This window comes from Mandrillus leucophaeus, unplaced genomic scaffold, assembly GCF_000951045.1.
Source record: "Mandrillus leucophaeus isolate KB7577 unplaced genomic scaffold, Mleu.le_1.0 Scaffold228, whole genome shotgun sequence".
Classification (NCBI taxonomy): domain Eukaryota; kingdom Metazoa; phylum Chordata; class Mammalia; order Primates; family Cercopithecidae; genus Mandrillus; species Mandrillus leucophaeus.
In genome coordinates this window covers 966,595-986,314 of record NW_012102343.1, presented here as the reverse complement: position 1 = coordinate 986,314, position 19,720 = coordinate 966,595, and the positions used below count along the sequence as shown (strand labels likewise).

General features: G+C 54.5%; 1 protein-coding gene across 1 annotated transcript in view; it reads left to right on the top strand.

Moving 5' to 3' along the window:
* The window catches only part of LTBP2 (latent transforming growth factor beta binding protein 2), a 125,143-nt gene that overhangs the window by 98,308 nt on the left and 7,115 nt on the right, over positions 1-19,720 (top strand). Inside the window, exons 19-31 of the mRNA XM_011981580.1 lie at positions 2,164-2,292; positions 3,050-3,178; positions 8,130-8,249; positions 13,688-13,807; positions 14,834-14,956; positions 15,196-15,321; positions 15,695-15,820; positions 16,106-16,228; positions 16,329-16,454; positions 16,918-17,040; positions 17,701-17,832; positions 18,174-18,299; positions 18,803-18,946. Coding sequence (XP_011836970.1) covers positions 2,164-2,292; positions 3,050-3,178; positions 8,130-8,249; positions 13,688-13,807; positions 14,834-14,956; positions 15,196-15,321; positions 15,695-15,820; positions 16,106-16,228; positions 16,329-16,454; positions 16,918-17,040; positions 17,701-17,832; positions 18,174-18,299; positions 18,803-18,946 — 1,647 coding nt within the window. The remainder of the gene's footprint in view (positions 1-2,163; positions 2,293-3,049; positions 3,179-8,129; positions 8,250-13,687; positions 13,808-14,833; positions 14,957-15,195; positions 15,322-15,694; positions 15,821-16,105; positions 16,229-16,328; positions 16,455-16,917; positions 17,041-17,700; positions 17,833-18,173; positions 18,300-18,802; positions 18,947-19,720) is intronic.

Here is a 19,720-nt window from a genome sequence, read left to right as displayed (position 1 = left end):
GCCAACTCCAGGGCAGGGGCATGAGTGGAATGCCCCCTCGCATTTCCAATTAGGTAAAGTCTCCAGCAGGCTCCCGGCTGGGCTCTGCACCCCTGGCCTCATCTTACAAAGAGCACAGGGTCCCTCTTGTGAAAATAAGAGCCCAGTCTGGAGCACTGCCCAAGCCCAGAACGGGGAAGAGAAGGGACACCATGGGAGAGGGAAGCCAGGGGTCTTCCAGGAGAATCTGGGGGTCCCTCTCAAGGAAGGGGAGCATGGGGAGTGAGGGCCGCTGGGGTCCTGGTTCTTTCAGGCCGCTCCCCTGAGTCAGCAGAGTGCCCTGGCAGCGAGCAACTGCCTGCCCACGGGGAGGGCTGATTTTCGGGAAGGAACATGGTTCTATTTCTCAAGGTTGTTTAACCAAGTCTGCATTCCTCTCCCTCTGGTCAGCTACAGTGATGGGGGCGAGGGGCAGGCGTGGGGGTGATCCTGGCAAATCCACCTTGCTCTGGAATGTGCCCTCCTTAAAGGCTCATTGTCTGGGGACTTGGTGCAGGAGAAGCAAGGCGAGTGTTGTAGCCGCTGCCCACTGTACACGTGTGTGCCCGCTCCCCGGGCTCCTGCTCTCTTAACCTCATGACTGGGTCCAGAGACCCAGTCACCTTGTGTTGGGGGTGAGGGCGATGGTGGGATTCTGGATTTCCTCCAGCAAAGAGAAAGCCCCTGCAGCCTGGTGGAACAGCCCAGAGAGTGGGGAGAGGGGGTCCAGCCTTCCCAGGTGCACCCCACTGACCTCTCCCGGGACCTGTCTCTTCTGGCTGAAAGCGCTGCGCCAGGGAGCGTCCCCTCTGGCCTCTGCTCCGCAGGCAGAGTGTGCAGAGGAGTGCTGAATTTCTGATGAGGAAAGTGAGCCTGGAGGAAGGGATGGGAAGCAGGGGGCAGGGGGCAGGCCAAGCTCAGCAGTAGCTCTTGGCATGTGCATGAGTGTCCCCACTACCACCACCAGCCTCGGCCTTTTGCCCTATCCCCCTTCTCTGCCATTTCTGTAACCTCACCCCTCTGGGCAGACATTTAGGACCCAGCTGAGGGCCCCCACAACCCCCAGGGGTTGGAGCCAGGCCCAGGGAGAGGGTAGCCTTGGGTGTACATTCTTGGACACAAACTTGGAGCCAGGCCCAGGGAGAGGGTAGCCTTGGGTGTACATTCAATTCAGTACAATCTGGCAGACTGTATACCCACATACAGACCACTTCCCAACCCATTCTCTTGGGTCTTCAGCTTCTCCCGAGCTATGGGGGCAGGGCAGGGACCCCTGAGCATGTGGGCTCCAGGCAAAGACTTCAGGGTGGACACAACGGCAAAAGCATCATTTGTTCATTCATTTGGCATGTTCTAAGTGCCCGGTACTTTTCTAGTATTGGGGATACCATTCAGACAGCTACAGTCTCTGCTGTCTACACAGCCTCAGCCCTGAGTCCCAGTGAGTCTGCCTCCAAACTGTTTTTCAGTTCTGCAGCTGTCTCCCCACTTTTCACCCCATCACCACCACCCACGGCAGACTCTCATTTACATTATTTCAACAGGTTTTAAGGACCCACCATACCTCCCATACCAGTTCATCCATCATCTTGTTGCCCGAGTGGCCTTTCCAGGACTGCTCTGACCCACCCCCACCTTTCACAAACTCCCTGTTACAGGCCAGTCTCAATGTGGCTTTCAAGGCTCTGCTCAGTTGACCCCAGCTCACCTCTCCCATTTTCCCCTGGCAGTTTTCCCCAAGCACCTTACGCACCAGGTCTCTCTGTCTGTCCAGGGAAAACTGGACAGGAGTTGCAGGGAGGGATGGCACTGGGCACTGGGTAGGAGTCGGGCTCATTTTCAGGGTGGGGTTAGGATGGAGGAGTTTTGCTGCAAATTTGCTGGAAATATGGGTGATCTATTAGATCTTGGTGGGGGGGATGCCCTACTGTGACCTCCATCCTGGGTAGAGCTCGGGGTGCTGGGCAGAGGTCCCCTAGGGTCTTATGCAAGGCCAAGCTGTGCATGGGTATGGGAGGGAGGGCCTGGCTAAGGTTGGCCTTCTGAGGCCCCTAGACCCTGGCCACTCATTGTCCCCACCCTGCTCCACTGCCTTTGTCCAGCACCCACCCTGCCATAACCTCTGCTTTGCTCTGGCTCCCACAGGCATTGATAGATGTGCTGCTGGAGCCACCAACATCTGTGGCCCTGGAACCTGTGTGAACCTCCCAGATGGATACAGATGTGTCTGTAGCCCCGGCTACCAGCTGCACCCCAGCCAGGCCTACTGCACGGGTATTCACTTGGGTGCCCTGGGCTTACTTGGCGGCTGGGGTAGATGGGAGCAGGGGCTAGGAGGCCGAGTTGAGAGTCCAGGAAGAAGCAGAAGGTCCAAGCAGTGCTGGGTGGTTGATGAGTTTAGGAGGAGCGCAGTCCCTGTGGACAAAGCTAACTTTAACCCTCAGGGGAAGACTAGTCTCAGTGAGTCCCATCCGATGAGTCTCCAGGACTCCAGGAGCATGGAAGCCAGCCCACTGCATGCATCCTGACCTGTGCCTGGCAGCCCTCTGCTCTGAGATCAGCCCACCCATCAAACTGACCATTTTGTTGCCTGGAGGTGGACCAAGGTCTGCCCCAGTTGTAAATGTCTCCAGCAGGGTCATCCCTGGGGGGAGGTCTGAGGCTAAGATAAATCACCAAGTGTGGACCTCATTCCTCTTCCCCCCAGTATTTTCAAATAAGGGAGAAATGTCCACTGTGGTTTCAAAGGAGAAAGGAATGATGAGGCTACTGGGGGAAGGAGTCGAGTGGCAGAGAGGAGGGGCTGGCAGTCACCCCAGGCTTTTGGTGCCTGAGTGGGCCCGCTGGGCTGACTTTATGGCTTCCAGCCTTAGAGATTTTCATCTTCGCAGCCTCCTCCACTCCCTCACCCCTTCCTTGCCACAGAGCACCATCCCCTGCCCAGCCCCTAGTGTGGGCAGGTTGCTGGTAGTTGCCCAAAGAACAGCACTGCTGGCCTCCCTGACCTCCCTCCCTGCCTCCTTCTGGTCAGATGACAATGAGTGTCTGAGGGACCCCTGCAGGGGAAAAGGGCGCTGCATCAACCGTGTGGGGTCCTACTCCTGCTTCTGCTACCCTGGCTACACGCTGGCCACCTCGGAGGCCACACAGGAGTGTCAAGGTAAGCCAAGTCCACCCTTGCCCTTGGCCAGGCCCCACAGTCTCAAGGGGGTGGAAGAGGAACCAGGGGTTCACACCCCCATACACCGTGCTGCAGAATGGGGAGTGAGCAGCTGAGGGAGGAGAGACTAAAACTCTGACCTGGATCTGGGAGGAGGCTGACCCTATGCCGATGGCAAGGAGGGGTAGAAATCCAAAAGCCAGCAATCTCTGCAAAGGCCCTAAGGAATTGTGGGTGGAACCAAGAGTGTCACAGGGTCAGGAGACATGGCTGGAGATGAGGACTATATACCAGGCCCCCAAACTCCGAGTGACAAGGGGCTGATTTCATTTTAGGGAAGGAGGGAGACCCATGAGGACACCAGGCTGGGACTATTGGCAGACCAGGCAGTAGCGTGCCTTTGAACGAGGAGCACAGGTTCCCAGCAGCTTGGAGATACTTGTAGGGCTTTGAACTTCCCTGGGAAGATGTGGCCCACTGCCAGGGGACCCTTGATAAATACACTTCCAACTCAAACCCTTTAATGATGCAAAACACCCCACATACATTTTTTTCCACATACATTTTTATGATTAAGTTCACAAATAATATAAGGAGCACTTTCTAAGCAACATCTTAAGATTCATAATCCAGTTGTAAATCCTTCACCTCAAGAGGGGCCCTGCCTGTGCTTGGGGCTCACATGGCTGGTTCTGGCCAGACCCCCAAGGAGGCCAGGGAAGCTGTGTATCCTCCTGCTGCCAGGATCCCCTCGGGTTCTAATCCTCCAAGGGTCCAGTCTACAGAAACCAAAGCCATCCAGGTCCAATCACTTGATTATGGAGGGAAGGGAAGTAGAAGGGGCAGACCTCCTAACTTAACAGAGGAGCGGGAGAATCACAGGCGGTGTTCACTGCGCTCTTATGCGTTGGCACCACCGATGTGCCAGGCAGTGTGCCAAGCTCTGACGATGCTGAGATGAGTGAGGTGTGAATGGTGACACTGTAGGGTTCAGATGAGGAAGCAAGTTCTGCATGAGATTATTTGGGTGCTGGAGCTGGAGCAGATAAAAATAACTACCATCTATTTACTTAGTTACTTACTAACTAACTTACTTACTTATTTATTTATGACAGAGTCTTGCTCTGTCGCCCAGGCTGGAGTGCAGCGGCACAATGTTGGCTCACTGTAACCTCTGCCTCCTGGGTTCACGCCATTCTCCTGCCTCGGCCTCCTGAGTAGCTGGGACTATGGGTGCCCGCCACCACACCAGGCTAATTTTTGTATTTTTAGTAGAGATGGGGTTTTACCATATTGGCCAGGCTGGTCTCGAACTCCTGACCTTGTGATCCACCTGCCTCGGCCTCCCAAAGTGCTGGGATTACAGGTGTGAGCCGCCGCACCTGACCAAGAATAGCTACCATTTAATGAGCACTTACTATATGCTGGCACTGTCCCACGCATTTTGTTATATGAAGCTCATCATCCCAAATCCATGTTGTGGAAATCCTTAGCCCCATTTAATAGGTTAGCAAACTGAGGCTCAGAGGTGAATTGAAATACCCAGGGGCCTCATACCTAGTGGTGACAGAGCTAGAAACAGAATCAAATCACTCTAGCTCCAAAGCATGATTTGCTTCCAAAGACACACTCCCCTTACACACAGGGTGTTGGACACCACCATGGAGCATGAATAGGAATGGAGGGAGCAGAGAGTACTCCAGGTAGAGGGAAGCGTCTTTGCAGAGACTTAAATAGTGAACATTGCCTGGCATGCTCTGGGAATAATGATGAATGCAGTGTGACTGGAGCAGGGCTACCTGGAGGAAGAGGCCAGTGTGGGAAATGTCTCGAGTGCCAGGCTGAAGCATTTGGACACTGTCTCACAGGCAGGGGCTGCCAGTAGAAGTCTGTGAGCAGAACGGTGGTGACTGGGTCAGCTGCCTTCCGGGGAGCTGTCTCAAGGGGCAGGGCTCAGAACAGGCTGGGGGAGTCAGGAGAGAGGCTAAGGGAAGGGGGCTTCTCTGGGCTCCAGTGGTCTAGGTGGGTGTTGTGGGCCAGAGGCACTGCTCTTTGCAGACCCAGCCTGGGGAGCTGACCTGGGATAAGCAGCAGCTGCTGCAGGGAATGGTGTCACCAGGACTGGTGCAGACACGGGTTTCTGCTACGTGCCAGCCCGGATGTCCAAGATGTCTCTGCCAGCCCCAACAGCTGGGAGACGGGAGTTGGGGCTCAAGGCTGGCTCTAAGTGCTTCTCCCAGTGGGGCTTGGCTGCCACTGGAAGAGGCCTTGTCCAGAATAACACCCACCTTCTGAAGTTTCCCAGTCTCATAAAGTAATATCTCATTACTTCAATGATTTGATACTTATACTGATTTATGGATTATTTAAATAATGTATATAATTAATATGTCATTATAATTTATATTATCAATAAGATAAATTGTTTACATATTAAATATCTAAGTAAATGTTTACCAAAAAATGTAAGGCTCTCTTCATACATTAGCCTGTGGGTTTCCTCATCTGTAAACTGCTGGCTCCCATTTTTGCTCAGTTTTCCAATAGTGGTTGCTGCTTTTTCCTGGGGCTCTTTAGGAGTCCATTATATATTCTAGATTCTTGGCTGGGTTTAGAAATTGCAGTGCTCCCATTTTGTCCTCTATCCTTTAAGCTTATCCGCATTTCTTGGAACAGAAATCCTTAATTTTGATGTACTGAAATTCACCATTTTGCCTTATTTGTGTGTGTTTTGGGGGCTTTGTTTAAGAAATCCTTCCATATCCTGAAGTCACAAAGATATTCTCCTGTACCTTAATTGAGTTCTAGTTCTCCCTTTTATGGTATGCTTTGATTCATCTGGAGTCCATCTTTGTATGGCTGTTAAGAACCTGGTCTTTCTCTATTCACGTCTCCATTTTTCTCCATGGAGCGAGGGAGTTTTCCAGCACCATGTATCAGACGGTCGTCCTGGCCTCAGGGGATAATGGTTCCCACACATGACTCTGTCTATAAGTTCCCTTCTCTCTTTCATTGGGATTAGGGCTTCTCACAGTGAACACCACTTATTCCAGAATTGCCTGAAGAGTTATAACAACGTTAGTTCCTGGGCCCACCAGTAGAGTAGGATCAGAATCTCTGGCTGTGGACCTAGGAGTGTGCATTTCCCACCTTCTGGCGGAGACTTTGCTGTGCACTGGAGTTTTATGAAGTATTGCTCAAATGAAGACACTGTCCTTGAACAAATGATTATTATTCGATTCCTTCAGTAAGCACTTACTGGGGTTCTGTGCTGGGCACTGGAGATGCTGAGATAGTAAGGCATGTTCCCATTAGGGAAGAAGCAAGTAAATGAACAGGTACACTGAGAGCTGGGCCCTCAGGGGACGCTGGGTTGGAGATGACTGGGAGGCAGTCACGCTGGTGTGTAGGAAGCTGTTCCAGGCAAGGGGACAGTGCGGGCAGAGGCTCAGGAACAGGTCCTGAGGTTAGGCAAGGGTAGGAGAGGTGTGGGCAGCAGGAAACAGATGAGAAGCAGGCTGGGGCCGGTCATGCAAGATCTCACATGCCAGGCTGAGGAGCTGGGATTTTATGGGGTTTAACATTAGGATAATAATAGCTAACATTTCTGCAGTGCTTACCTTATGCCAGGCGGGCACAGTGCTTAACCCTTCACCTGGATTATTGTATTTAATCTGCACAAGGACTCTGTAAAGTGTTTGTGTCAGTCCCAGTTTAAGGGGGAGAGTGGGAAGGTGAGGCCTTGATTAATTTGACTGTGGGGACAGGGGATGGGAACCCAGAGGACCAAGAGGTGATGCTTTAAACCAGTCCTTGAAATGGGGGCAGGGATTTGCTGGCCATCATGAGGAAAGAGACTCCAGGTGGAAGCATTTGTGTGAACAAAGGCTTGGAGGTTGGACCACTGAAATCCGCAATAGCTGAGGCTATACCAAGGGACTTGTATGAATTAGCAAATACAGCAGAGCTGGGCCAGGTGGCAAAGGCCTTGTGAGCCAGGCTGCAAGCAGAACTGGAGGTAGCACGGGTCTCTGGTAGGAGTTTAAGCAGGGGAGGGGTGTAAGCTGGGTTGGGCTTTAGAGCCATGGTGGGACACCAACATACTTTGGAAAAATGACAGAAACTACACCCTACAGATCCATGGTTACCTAAAATGCAATCCCTCACTGGCTGCTTGGTTCCTAACCTTTAAGAAGGTCCTTAGGAAGGACTCTAGGAGTCCAGGCACAGTGGTTCATGCCTATAATTCCAGTACTTTGGGACGCTGAGGAGGGTGGATCACTTGAGGTCAGGAGTTCAAGACCAGCCTGGTCAACATAGTGAAACCTCATCTCTACTAAAAATACAAAAAATTAGCTGAGTGTGGTGGCAGGCACTTGTAATCCCAGCTACTCAGGAGGCTGAGGCAGGAGAATAGCTTGAACCAGTGAGGTGGAGGTTGCAGTGAGCCAGAGGTTGCAGAGAGTCAAGATTGCGCCATTTCACTCCAGCCTGGGCAACAAGAGCGAAACTCTGTCTCAATCAATCAATCAATCGATGAAGGAAGGAAGGACGGACTCCAGGAGCATACCCAAAGGGGATATAGTGGGGCCAGGAGCAGGGTGGGAGTCCTTTTGGCCTCCGAAGGTATACCATATGGACTGCCACCCCACCTCCAGACCAGCCCTTGCATGAGGGTGAGGAAACAGCTGTAAGGATCCCCATGGGTCCCCAGAGTAGCCTCCCCTGAGAGAAAGGAACTCAGGGTTATCAGGGGCCTGAGCTAGTTAATTTCAGACTGGGCCCAGGAGCCCCTCCAGCCAATTGTGGCTGCAGCAAGCATGCCTTCCCTGCCCAGGCCTCAGCATGGCATCCTTTGTCCTTGGCCTCTAGAAGGAATGCTCCAGGACCCCGCCCCCTCCACCATCCTCCAGGGCTGGCTGTGACTCAGGGCTTTTCTGTGTGTTCACAGATATCAATGAGTGTGAGCAGCCAGGGGTGTGCAGCGGGGGGCAGTGCACCAACACCGAGGGCTCATACCACTGCGAGTGTGATCAGGGCTACATCATGGTCAGGAAAGGACACTGCCAAGGTAAGGAACGGGAAGGAGGGAGGCGCCCTGCCACCCCACTACCCACCTCTCCCTCCCCAAACACTGCCCACCTCCAACGCGCCTTCTAGCTTGTCCCTGCCCCGGCCCCTTGATGCTGAGCCCACGCCTATGGACAGAGACACGTATGGGAATTTCTGAGCCCTTCCATCCCCTCAGTGCTATTCTGGCATCCTGTCTGCCAGCTGCAGCAGGGGAGCATGAGCAGCTTTATCCACATGACACCTTAGGAACATCTCTGTAACCTCTGCCCTCTTGCCTTGAAAAATGTGCTCTCCTCATGGGGCAGAGGAAGAGTCGGTGTGTCTGGGAGTGTCAGCCTTCTTGTTAAGCTTGTTAGATTGTGAGCTCCTGAGGGCTGGGCCATATCTTTAGATGGCCCATGCATGGACACCTGATAAGTACCCAACAAATGCTAGAGGGAGGAAGGAAGGAAGAAAGGGAGGAAAGGAGGGAGGGAGGAAGGGACCCCAGATCCTTCTCTTTCCCAGACCCAGCCAAAAGGTGCTGTGACACTGCTAACTGGACTCCTCACAGACCCGCGCCTATCTCATGCCAGCTCTGAAGACCCCTGGCAGCTCTGCTGCCACCACGTCCCTGTCAGGCTGGGGTGTCACAGGCTTGTAGGAGGCCCAGGGTATATGCTCTCGAGACTGGCTGGGACAGGAAGAAATGAGGGTAAATCCATCCAGGCACAGTCCAAGAAGAACACGGCCCTGGGTCCAAGCTTAGGCTGAGACTCCTCCCAGCCTCTAGGTTTCCCTGGTTGGGACTTGCCTGCTTTCAGAAGGGCCTGGAAGTCAGAGTAAGAGCTTGTGTACTTTGTGAAAGGGCAGCCTCCCTTCCCAATGCCACTACCATGGAAGCAAAGTCCAGAGAAGCAAAGCAGAGAGGTGGCAGCAGGTGTAGGACAGACAGCTCTGCCTTCAGCCCCAGTGTGTCACCTCCCAATGACTCCTTCTTGGTCTTCCCCCTTTAAAACTCAGGCCTACCCATGACCAAAGCCAGAACCCACCTGTCTTGTCCTCCTTAGCACGATGGAGATAAGACAGCCTGGCATCTTCAGGAGAACAGAAAGTGATGGCACCCACCACTGACAGGTGCCTCCTGTGTCCCAGGTGGCTGGGTTAGGTCCTCGATAGATTACCTCATTTAAGCATCACAATGACGCTGTGAATTTGACATTAGACTTTATCAAAAAGAAAAGTAAAATGAGAGGAAATGAACCAAGCGAATACCAGAACATTAAAAACATCAGGTTTAGGCTGGGTGTGGTGGCTCACACCTGTAATTAATCCCAGCACTTTGGGAGGCCGAGGCAGGTGGGTCATGGAGGTCAGGAGTTCAAGACCAGCCTGGCCAACATGGTGAAACCCCGTCTCTACTAAAAATACAAAAATTAGCCAGGCATGATGGCACATGCCTGTAATCCTACCTACTTGGGAGGCTGAGGCAGGAGAATCACTTGAACCCAGGATGTGGAGGTTGCAGTGAGCCGAGATCGCACCACTGCACTCCAACCTGGGCAACAGAGTGAGACCCTGTCTCAAAAAAACAAACAAACAAACAAAATCAGATTTATATTAACCAGTCTGTGTTAAGGGCACAGGCTCTGGTGCAGACAGGCTTGGGTTTGGCTTTTGACGCATGTCTGGAAATGGAACTGTAATGCCCATCTCAGAGATGTTTGTGAGCGCTGGATAAGCTAATGTATACAAAGTGCTAGGCACTGTCTGGCACATACAGACCCTGAGTAAGTAGGGGAAACGTTACCGTCAGAGGGTAGTTCTTTTTCATGTCCAGGCTCCCCCATACCCCAGCCCTCTCCTTCCCTTCCCAAGGAAAGGTTCTAGACACACACCTCATCTGGGAGGTCAGGCAGAGTTCCTGGCCCAGGGCAGACACTCTGAGTCTGTTGAAAGAAAGAATGATGTAGCTCGCACACTTCTCCAGGTTTCCATCGGTAACCACAAACCCGGCCCATCACCCTGGGAGCCCAGTCAATTTCCTCTCCCTCTTTCTTCTTTCTCCAACTCAGAAACCACTCTCTCCACTGAAACTGAAAGTCTCTGGTGAAAGGCTGAGTGGTCTGGACAGAGGCCCGTCCAGCAGTCTCAATGGCATTTCCGTCGTACCGGGACTCCAGGTTCCCACGGACAGGGGATAGACTTCCCTGCAGACCGCCAGGGCCTTTCATGTCGCCCAGCCATAACCAAGGTCACCTGAGCTTCTGGCCCCTGCCTGAGTGCCTTCCCCACCCCCACCCCATGCTCTCACAAGCAGCAGAGGTGAATGTCTGTACATTTCCTCATCCAAAGGCTGATCTGTGGTTAGAGAAGCTCCAGGATTCTCCCAGCAAACCGACAGCAGCTTGGCAAGCTGGTCTCTGGAGTGATTGTTTCCATGGGCCCTTTGGGGTCTCTTCAGCAGCCTTATACCAAAAAGACGAAGGGTGAGGTCTGAGGCGTACTCTCCCACTCTTTGGTCAGCAAACGTTTGTTGAGCACCAGCTGTGTCGGGCTTGGGCTGGGAACACAGGAAGAAGACAGATGGCTCCAGGCTTCAAAGACAGAGTATTAAAACCCTCCAAAACAAACCGTAATCTCAGATTAACATTCACACCCTAGGCCAGGCAGAAAAACTGGAATATTTCTGCATCCAGTGACTGGTTCCAGTCCAGGCACCAAGATGCTGGTGGGATAGCCTCAGGGTAGCTGGTGATAGAAGCTGCTTCATTCAGAATCTTCCTTTGGCTCCTTTGAATTGGCTTGGCTAATGGTTCAGTGATATTCACTTCCATCCAGGAGAGCCCTTCCCTGTCTCAGGTAGAGTCTGAGGGGCTGCTTTCATCTTCTGCCCTCCCCTTCCCGTTCACATGTGATCATCACTGGCTGGGGCTCTGGTCTGAGGAAGGGAACCAGCAGCGGCCTGCCAAGATAGACAAGGTTATGCTGCCTTAACAAACAGCACCTATCTTATTGACATAGCAGCCAAGTTTGTTTGTTTGTTTGTTTGTTTTTGTTTGTTTGTTTTGAGACAGAGTCTCTTGGCTCACTGCAACCTCCTCCCCGATTGGGTTTAAGCGATTCTCCTGCCTCAGCCTCCCGAGTAGCTGGGACTACAGGTGTCCACCACCATACCCGGCTAATTTTTGTATTTTTAGTAGAGATGGGGTTTCACCATTTTGGCCAGGCTGGTCTTGAACGCCTGACCTCAGGTGATCCGCCCATCTTGGCCTGCCAAAGTGCTGGGATTACAGGCGCGAGCCACCACACCCGGCAGCAGCCAAGCTTCTATCTCATCAGTGCCGCATGTCCATTAGGGTCAGCTGGAGGCTCTGCCCCATGTTTCTTCATTGGAGATGTAGGCTAAAGGAATAGCCAGTCTCTGTGGAAGAATAAAAGAGCACTCTGGAGCGTTGCACAAATTAAATGGTTTGGTCCATAAAATATCCATATCATACCCACTCACAGTTCATTGGCCCTCACTAGTCTCATGGCCCCACCCAACCACAAGGGACTAGGAGGCACCAGCTTACCATGGTGCAGAAAGTGGAGAGCTGGAATGCCACATGCATCCTAAATGCCCAGCATTAAGACACTACACACACCATCTCCAAGAGATGTGCCCAGCCTGTTTGGGGCAGGACAGACTTCAGGGCCCTTTGTTCCTGGCAAACCTTGTCTCCTTCCCACGTTGCCTGATCCCTGCAGGAAAGGTCTGAAGACTTCATTTTTCCTGGCATGGATTTAGGAGGAGCTTTGCCTCAATCTCGTTCTCTTCATCCTGGAAGAGGTCATCCAGCATCCCTGAAACAGGGATTGCTGCTTATTCTCAGTGGCTTTGTCCATCCTCCTTCAAGTACCTCGGCCAAGGCCAACAGGTCATGGCACTGGCCTCTGTCTCTTGGGTGGCCAAAGTTACTCATCTTAGATCCTTTATTTTCTCCATCTCTGTCTTTACAGAAGCCCTTAGAATAGTTAAGATGATATCACCACAACTCAAATAGGGGCTGGGGCACCTACTTGTGGCTGCCCTCTTGCCAGAGATGAGCCTTATCTCAGTGTCCCCAAGATTATATGGGAATTGTGGGACTCTCAATGCAGAGACCCACCTGAAAAACTACCTGTCCTGTGGCGATGTCCCTGTCTTCTGGACCCTCAGGCAGAAACTTTAGGCTTGAGAGGGTCCCAGTCCTCTGGGACAGAGGGCTTTGATGTGTCCTGACTTCTGGAAACCAAACAACCTCGGCGAGTACTCACTTTCACCCTCCCCTTTAGGGTCCATGTCCTCTCCTGCAGTGACAGCTGCTGGCTTTAGTCCCTCTGCAGAAAGCCTGTTTTCGGACCCTAGGCCTGCCTCCCACACTTCCTCCATGGGTGCTGAGTAGGTCTTCCTCTCGGGCAGTAGGACCTCTAAATCTGCATAAGCTGGTATACTTCCTCTAGGAGAATGACAATTACCCATTCAGGAAGAAGAACCCCTCCTCTTTTCTTGGCCAATGGACCTGTTGTGAAGAGTGAGCCAGAGCCTTGATACCGGGCCAGAGGGGCATAATGTCCTCCGGCAGTGCTGACTCAGAGTTCAGACCCTGTGACAGGACCTCCCTCACTCAGTCCAGGTCCCCTGGGTGCCTTGATGATGAAGCCCATGATATGCCAGGTTACATGGGGAAGAGCCCTCTCCACGGCTCCGGGGAGAACTAGCTCCCTCCTCTTCCTGTTGCCACTCTCCCTTCCTGGGTCCCCTCATCCCCTGGGTGTCCAGTTGGTGTCCAGGCTCACCCCTTCTGGCTGACTTTCCTGGATCTCAGCAGAGTGGGTGCCAGGATCCCTACGTGATTCCTGGCTGGAAGAAATGTCTGACAACTCTGCAGCAGAGAAGCTTTGCCAGCTCTACCCTGCAGTCTGCACTCAGCCTCAGGGCTGGTCTTGGTCATATCCAAGATTGGGGCTTCCTCCATGGTCCTCGTTTCCTGATGCAAGGAAGCCCAAGTTGCCTTCGCTGCCCCTCTGATGATCTATTCTGGAGTCTCTGGCAATCCAGTGAGCTGCTGTGCCAAGCACATCCCAGTAATGGTCACTGCTTCTAAAGGATTAGGAATTCGCCAGGGGATAGATGAAAGCCCATCCCAAACAGTGGATCCTCTGACCCTCCCACAGCTGGTGGTAACCACAGCCTACTGCACCCACCCAGGGAGTCTCCCTTTCTAATTTTTAAGTTATTCCATCTCCCTCTTTTGTCCCGGACAGTGGGTGAGAGGTGGAGTTGGGAACACAGGGCAGCTGTCATTCTTTCCTAGTTTTTGTCTGTCCATCCCTCTCCCCAACCAAGGGCAGGGACAAGGATTTGCTGTGTCACAGACCTACCCATGTGCTATGTTCCCAGGGATGACCAAGGGAGGGGCTGCTGTTTTGCAGATATCAACGAATGCCGTCACCCCGGTACCTGCCCTGATGGGAGATGCGTCAATTCCCCCGGCTCCTACACTTGTCTGGCCTGTGAGGAGGGCTACCGGGGCCAGAGTGGGAGCTGTGTAGGTGAGGGCTGCTGGCCAAGGCACTGAGCAGGCCATTCGGCCTTGGGACCTCTGGTTGAGCCCACACACGGAGAGGGAAAGAGGTGGGCAGAGGGAGGTGGCTTGGAGGCTGTTGTCCTCCATGATCTAGCTGGGTTCCCAGATGACGCTGGGCACAAATCACCAGGGCTCTGCCCTCTGAATCAGCTAGGGTGGGGCCCTTTTCTGCTCATTGGCCGTATTCATTCTGGAGTGACTGCCCAAAGTCCCAGCAGCTTCAGTAGCTGGATGCTGTGGTGGAGCGAGGAGCCTAAGGGTCTTAGAATGGGGCCCCTCTGCAGTTTCCAGGGAGGAGGGGTCTCCTGCTCTTCTGCACCTCTAAAGCAGCATCTAAACAGCCCGCCCACCGCACAGCGGGGTGCTCCTCCCTCAGAAGGGCAGCAGGTCTGCAGTAGGAGGCGTGTGCTCTTTTCCTGCAGCCCCCTCAGGAAGAAAGGCTCGGGTTCAGAATGCTGGGAGGGACGGAGTGTTGAATAGACGCTTTGAGGCTCTGGAGAGGGCAGACGTTTCCCAGGCCCTTGAGGCTGCCACTCAGCCACCTCGGCATGACTGGCCTCTCTCCACACTGCCCGCCCACCCTCTGAAGCTGCTTGTTGGGTTGGGATCGTGGGTTGTTGGGTTGGCAGGTAGGAGGTCATGTAGGGTTCCTGGCACACACAGTGAGGGGAGTCAAGGGTCTTGGACACATCCTTCCAAGTATCCTCAGATGAGCCAAACCAGCCCCAGGGCTGGGGGACCTGGCCCCCTGCGTGGGTACATGCAGAGTGCTCTGAGTTACTAGATAGGGCTGAAGTGAGCCCGGGGGATAGGACGGCCTGCCCTGCCTAGGTGGGAGGAGGGAACATGGCCTCATGGCGTCCCCCGGGTGGCCTGCGGCCCCTCTGAAGGCTGGTTTCCCGGCCTCATAACTGAGATGCTTGGAGCTTGCCAGTGGGGGCTGCAGCATGGGGAGGAGGCCAGCCCACCATCTAGGACCTCTCTCCCACAGATGTGAATGAGTGTCTGACCCCCGGGGTCTGTGCCCATGGAAAGTGCACCAACCTAGAAGGCTCCTTCAGATGCTCTTGTGAGCAGGGCTATGAGGTCACCTCAGATGAGAAGGGCTGCCGAGGTACAGAGATGCTGAAGTACCCCTTCTCCACAGGCCAATCCAGCCTGTGGCTCCCTCCCCTCTGCACACCACGCTTGGTGCCCTGAATCCACCCCTCGCCTTGCATCCCTATCCACACTGACCTAACACATCCCTGCCCAGACCTGTCCTTCCCCCACCCCTGCCTACCCACCAGTCTCTGGCTGTCCTGGCCTGTCTGTCCTGCAGAGTCCCACACAGAATGCAATGCCCTGTTTCAGATGTGGACGAGTGTGCCAACCGGGCCTCATGCCCCACAGGCCTCTGCCTCAACACAGAGGGCTCCTTCACCTGCTCTGCCTGCGAGAGTGGGTACTGGGTGAATGAAGACGGCACTGCCTGTGAAGGTAACCCTGGGGAGGCAGTGGTGGAAGGGGACAGAATATAGGCAGTCTTACCTCCTGAAGAACACTTCATTTGTCCCCAGTTTGGGGCTGATGTCGAGGGGCTCCAGGCTAGGCTAGAGGACCCCATACATGGACTTGGCCCCAACAAGAGCTTATATTATCATAATCCCCAAGTTCAGAGTGAGGACAAGAGGAAAATCCAGTCACAGAGACAAGAGAGAAGCTGAGGGCAGGGCTGTCCCGGGAGTGTTCTAGGGAGGAGGTTTTAGGAAACCCCCCAGGGGCTCAGAAAGGGAGGCCACGGTGAGGTTCCTGCATTGCCCGGGGAGTGGGAGCCCTCCTAGGTCCCTGGGTGAGCACTGTCTGTCTGCAGACCTAGATGAGTGTGCCTTCCCGGAAGTCTGCCCCTCGGGAGTCTGCACCAACACGGCTGGCTCCTTCTCCTGCAAGGACTGTGATGGGGGCTACCGGCCCAGCCCCCTGGGTGACTCCTGTGAAGGTATGAGCCTCCATGTGGGAGAGGACACAAATGGGATGCCCCTCTGTCAGGGCCATGGTGAAGCCCAGCAGGTGGGGGGCTGCTGGGGCTGGAGGAGCTGCCATCATCCTGCTCCCCAAGAGTCGCTCATGAGCTTCTCCCAGCTGTGCTGCCTCACGAGGGGATGGTGCCCCTGTGGGTCCAGCTCTGCAGGCAGGTGACAGGTCCTCTGGAAACCTCCCCCTTGGTTCCTGTCCTTGGGAGGTGCTGCCATCGGCTGTCTTCCTCCCCTGTGTGGCCCTGCAGATGTGGATGAGTGTGAAGACCCCCAGAGCAGCTGCCTGGGAGGGGAATGCAAGAACACCGCAGGCTCCTACCAGTGCCTCTGTCCCCAGGGCTTCCAGCTGGCCAATGGCACCCTGTGTGAGGGTGAGTGACCCAGGTCACCCTACTGGGGTTGGGGGGCATGAGTGTGTAGGGAGGCAGGCACATCCCCAGCAGACACCCACTCCCCATCTTTTCCCTGCAGATGTGAACGAATGCATGGGGGAGGAGCACTGCGCACCCCACGGCGAGTGCCTCAACAGCCACGGGTCTTTCTTCTGTCTGTGCGCACCCGGCTTCGTCAGCGCAGAGGGGGGCACCAGCTGCCTGGGTGAGAAGCCAGCACAGCTACCTCTACCGGCCAGGAGCATGGGCGCTAGAGGCTAAGACTAGAGTAGTGTCCCTTCTAATACCAGTACGGAAAGCAAGTGCTCACGGCCCTGCCCAGGGAGGAGAAGATGGGAGCGAGGAGTGATGTGAGGAAGCCCGGTGCTCAGCGAGGGAGGGACTCAGTCTCTCACCAGGGCCTCCTCACGACGTTGACAGCAGGCAACTCCAAACTCCGAGTGTCACTTCTCCCCTTTACAGAGCTTCAGTTCCAGGAGCCCCCCCTCACCCCCCACCCCCACCCCAGCGCCCACCTCCCACAGCCTGGCCTCTGGCTTCCAGCCCTTTCCTACATAAGCCACTCCCTGCCTCTCCTATGGGCTCCTCAGGGCCCAGAGGAAGGTACACAGGACCCTAACAGGGAAGGGACCCATGGCTGGGTCTGCTGACAGCCATCTCTACTGCAGATGTGGACGAGTGTGCCGCCACAGACCCGTGTCTGGGAGGGCACTGTGTCAACACCGAGGGCTCCTTCAACTGTCTGTGTGAGACTGGCTTCCAGCCCTCCCCGGAGAGTGGAGAGTGTGTGGGTAAGGGCTCTGGGGGGAGGGGACAGGGCTCTGCCCATGTCTGCCCGGCTCTACCCTGCCTGGTCCTCAGCTCCCGTGGAGCAGAGCACTTTCCACAGATGCAGTGTCCAACAAATAGTGCATGTATTGAGATTCAGGGCTCAGGGGCTGTCCAAGGATGACAAAATGAAGACAACCAGCATCTTCGTGCCGGCACACAATCTAGTTTTAAAGGCCAAATTGATTCAATAGACATTAAACACCTGCTATGCTCAATGTCTTTTGCTAGGACAAATAGACAGTTAAGGACGATCTTGAAATTGAGCAAGGGAGACAGATATGAAGACAGCTCTCTGTAATACACTATGCTGAAGGCTTCGTGTAAAGAGAAGTACAGTGCTGTGCTGGTAGGGATAGGAGACAGATGGGGCGGCGGAGGAAAGGGAGTGTCACAGAAGGCTAGGAGCTCACTGCTTCCTAAATAGCATACGGTTCTCTTCCCAGATGCTCAGCCCTGCAGGGGCAGGGGAAATTGTCCTGACCTTGATGTGCTGGGGTTGGGTTGAGCACAGTCATTTGGAACAGATCAAGAACCCTGGAGGTTGTGGGGCTTGACCCTGTGGGACCAGAGCAATGACCTGGCCATCTCTGTCCTCTCTCATGGCATGGCTCTGGGGACAGATATCGACGAGTGTGAGGACTATGGAGACCCGGTGTGTGGCGCCTGGAAGTGTGAAAACAGCCCTGGCTCCTACCGCTGTGTTCTGGACTGCCAGCCTGGCTTCCACATGGCCCCGAACGGAGACTGCATTGGTGAGTAGGGAGGGAGGAGAGAGAAGAGAGAGGGCTGAGAAAACCTATTTTTCATATATTGAGCGAGACATGATTTTCTCCTGAGGACACGATTTTTTTGCAGCTGATTGTAGTTTGTATATTTTCCATCCAGCAGAGCTTACGAAAAATGCCACAGGACTGTGAATGTTAGGGTTTTCTTATCCCTAACAGGGTTGAGAGGCTGCTTTTCACAGGTCTTGGTGCCAATAAGCCGAATAAGTATTTTCAGCAGAGAACGAGAGAGTGTGCGTGTGTGTGAGAGAGTGCACACACACACGCACACGCACACACCCTCTACCGTGGTTCCCACTGTCCCGCAGACATAGACGAGTGCACCAACGACACCATGTGTGGCAGCCACGGCTTCTGTGACAACACTGACGGCTCCTTCCGCTGCCTCTGTGACCAGGGCTTCGAGATCTCTCCCTCAGGCTGGGACTGTGTGGGTGAGGAGCCTGTGGGCTACCCACGGTCTGGGCCAGGGAAGGGAAGGTCCTGGGGTCCTTCTCCTGAACTGGTCCTGGTCACGTGGCTCCATCATGGGTCCTCAGAGCATGGGCAAGGGAGGCTTCAAAGAAGAGAGAGACTTCAACTCCCCGCCCAGGGGCATGTGGGCCGGGCGGGTAAGGGGAAGCACAGCCGCACTCTGCCAGCAGGACAGCAGGTGTCCTCAAGCCTCAGGGCCTCAGGAGGCAGGAGGTTTGGAGAATGTGCACTGAGGGGTAACCCTTCCTCTTTGCGCACTTCTGTGACCGTTTGCTGCCACTCCTCTCCTCTCTTCCTTCCCATGCCCTCTGTCCATCAGTTCCTCCTCCCCGCAAATCTATACTCACTCTTGCTTCTTCCCCAAGGCCTAGCCTGCTTCTTTTGGGGGCAGTGGGCCGGAGTCGGGGGCAAGGGGTACGGGCTGCCTCTTTTCTGCCCATGAGCCTGTTCTCACACCTGGCAGACGTGAACGAGTGTGAGCTTATGCTGGCGGTGTGTGGGGCCGCACTCTGTGAGAATGTGGAGGGCTCCTTCCTGTGCCTCTGCGCCAGTGACCTGGAGGAGTACGATGCCCAGGAGGGGCACTGCCGCCCGCGGGGGGCTGGAGGTGAGGCCTGGGAGATGCATTATCCATGGCGACTCAGAGGTTTACAGAGAACGTGTCCCTCTGCATCCCTCTTCTAGCCTCTAGCCACTGAGGGGGACACTGGGCCAGGGCCTGGGGCAGCATAGGGAGGTACAGGTGGGGCCTGGTGCATGGAGGGGTGAGGAGGCTGAGGGCCACAGGCAGTGAAACCAGGACGATCCTAGAGGAGGCTCAGGAAACCCTGATGCTGACTTAGGATGACCCCAGGGACCACAGATTGAGCCTTGGAGGGACCCTGAATCCATCTAATCCCTGGGAACCTTCTGGATGAGAGAAGACTTGAAGCTGAGCTAAACTGGGCTCTCCCTTTCCCACTTCCCACCCCACCCGAGAGCTACTGGGTTCAGCCTCTCACGCCAGGCTGGACTAGGACTCAGCTGGCTTTCACTGCCTTGGGGGAAAGTGAGGGAGACAAGGAAGGGTGGAAGGGGTTGGGGTACCTGTGAAGCAGAATGGACCACAGGGCTGCCCATGTGGCATGCCAGCGACTGGGGGCAGCCCATCACAGGAGACAGGCGGGGTGGTGTACCGCAAAGAGCAGGGGCTTCGGTGAGGAGGAACTGGGGTCAGATCCCTGCCGCACTGCTTAATAGTTTAATCACACAGTGGAGGTGAGACCCCAAGCCTCTCTAAGCCTCAATTTCTTGAGATGATAATTAGGCCACTTCTTAGGGCTGTCGAGAGCATCGGTGAGGTAATACAGGTAACAGCATTTTTTCCACTGTAAAGTGCTAC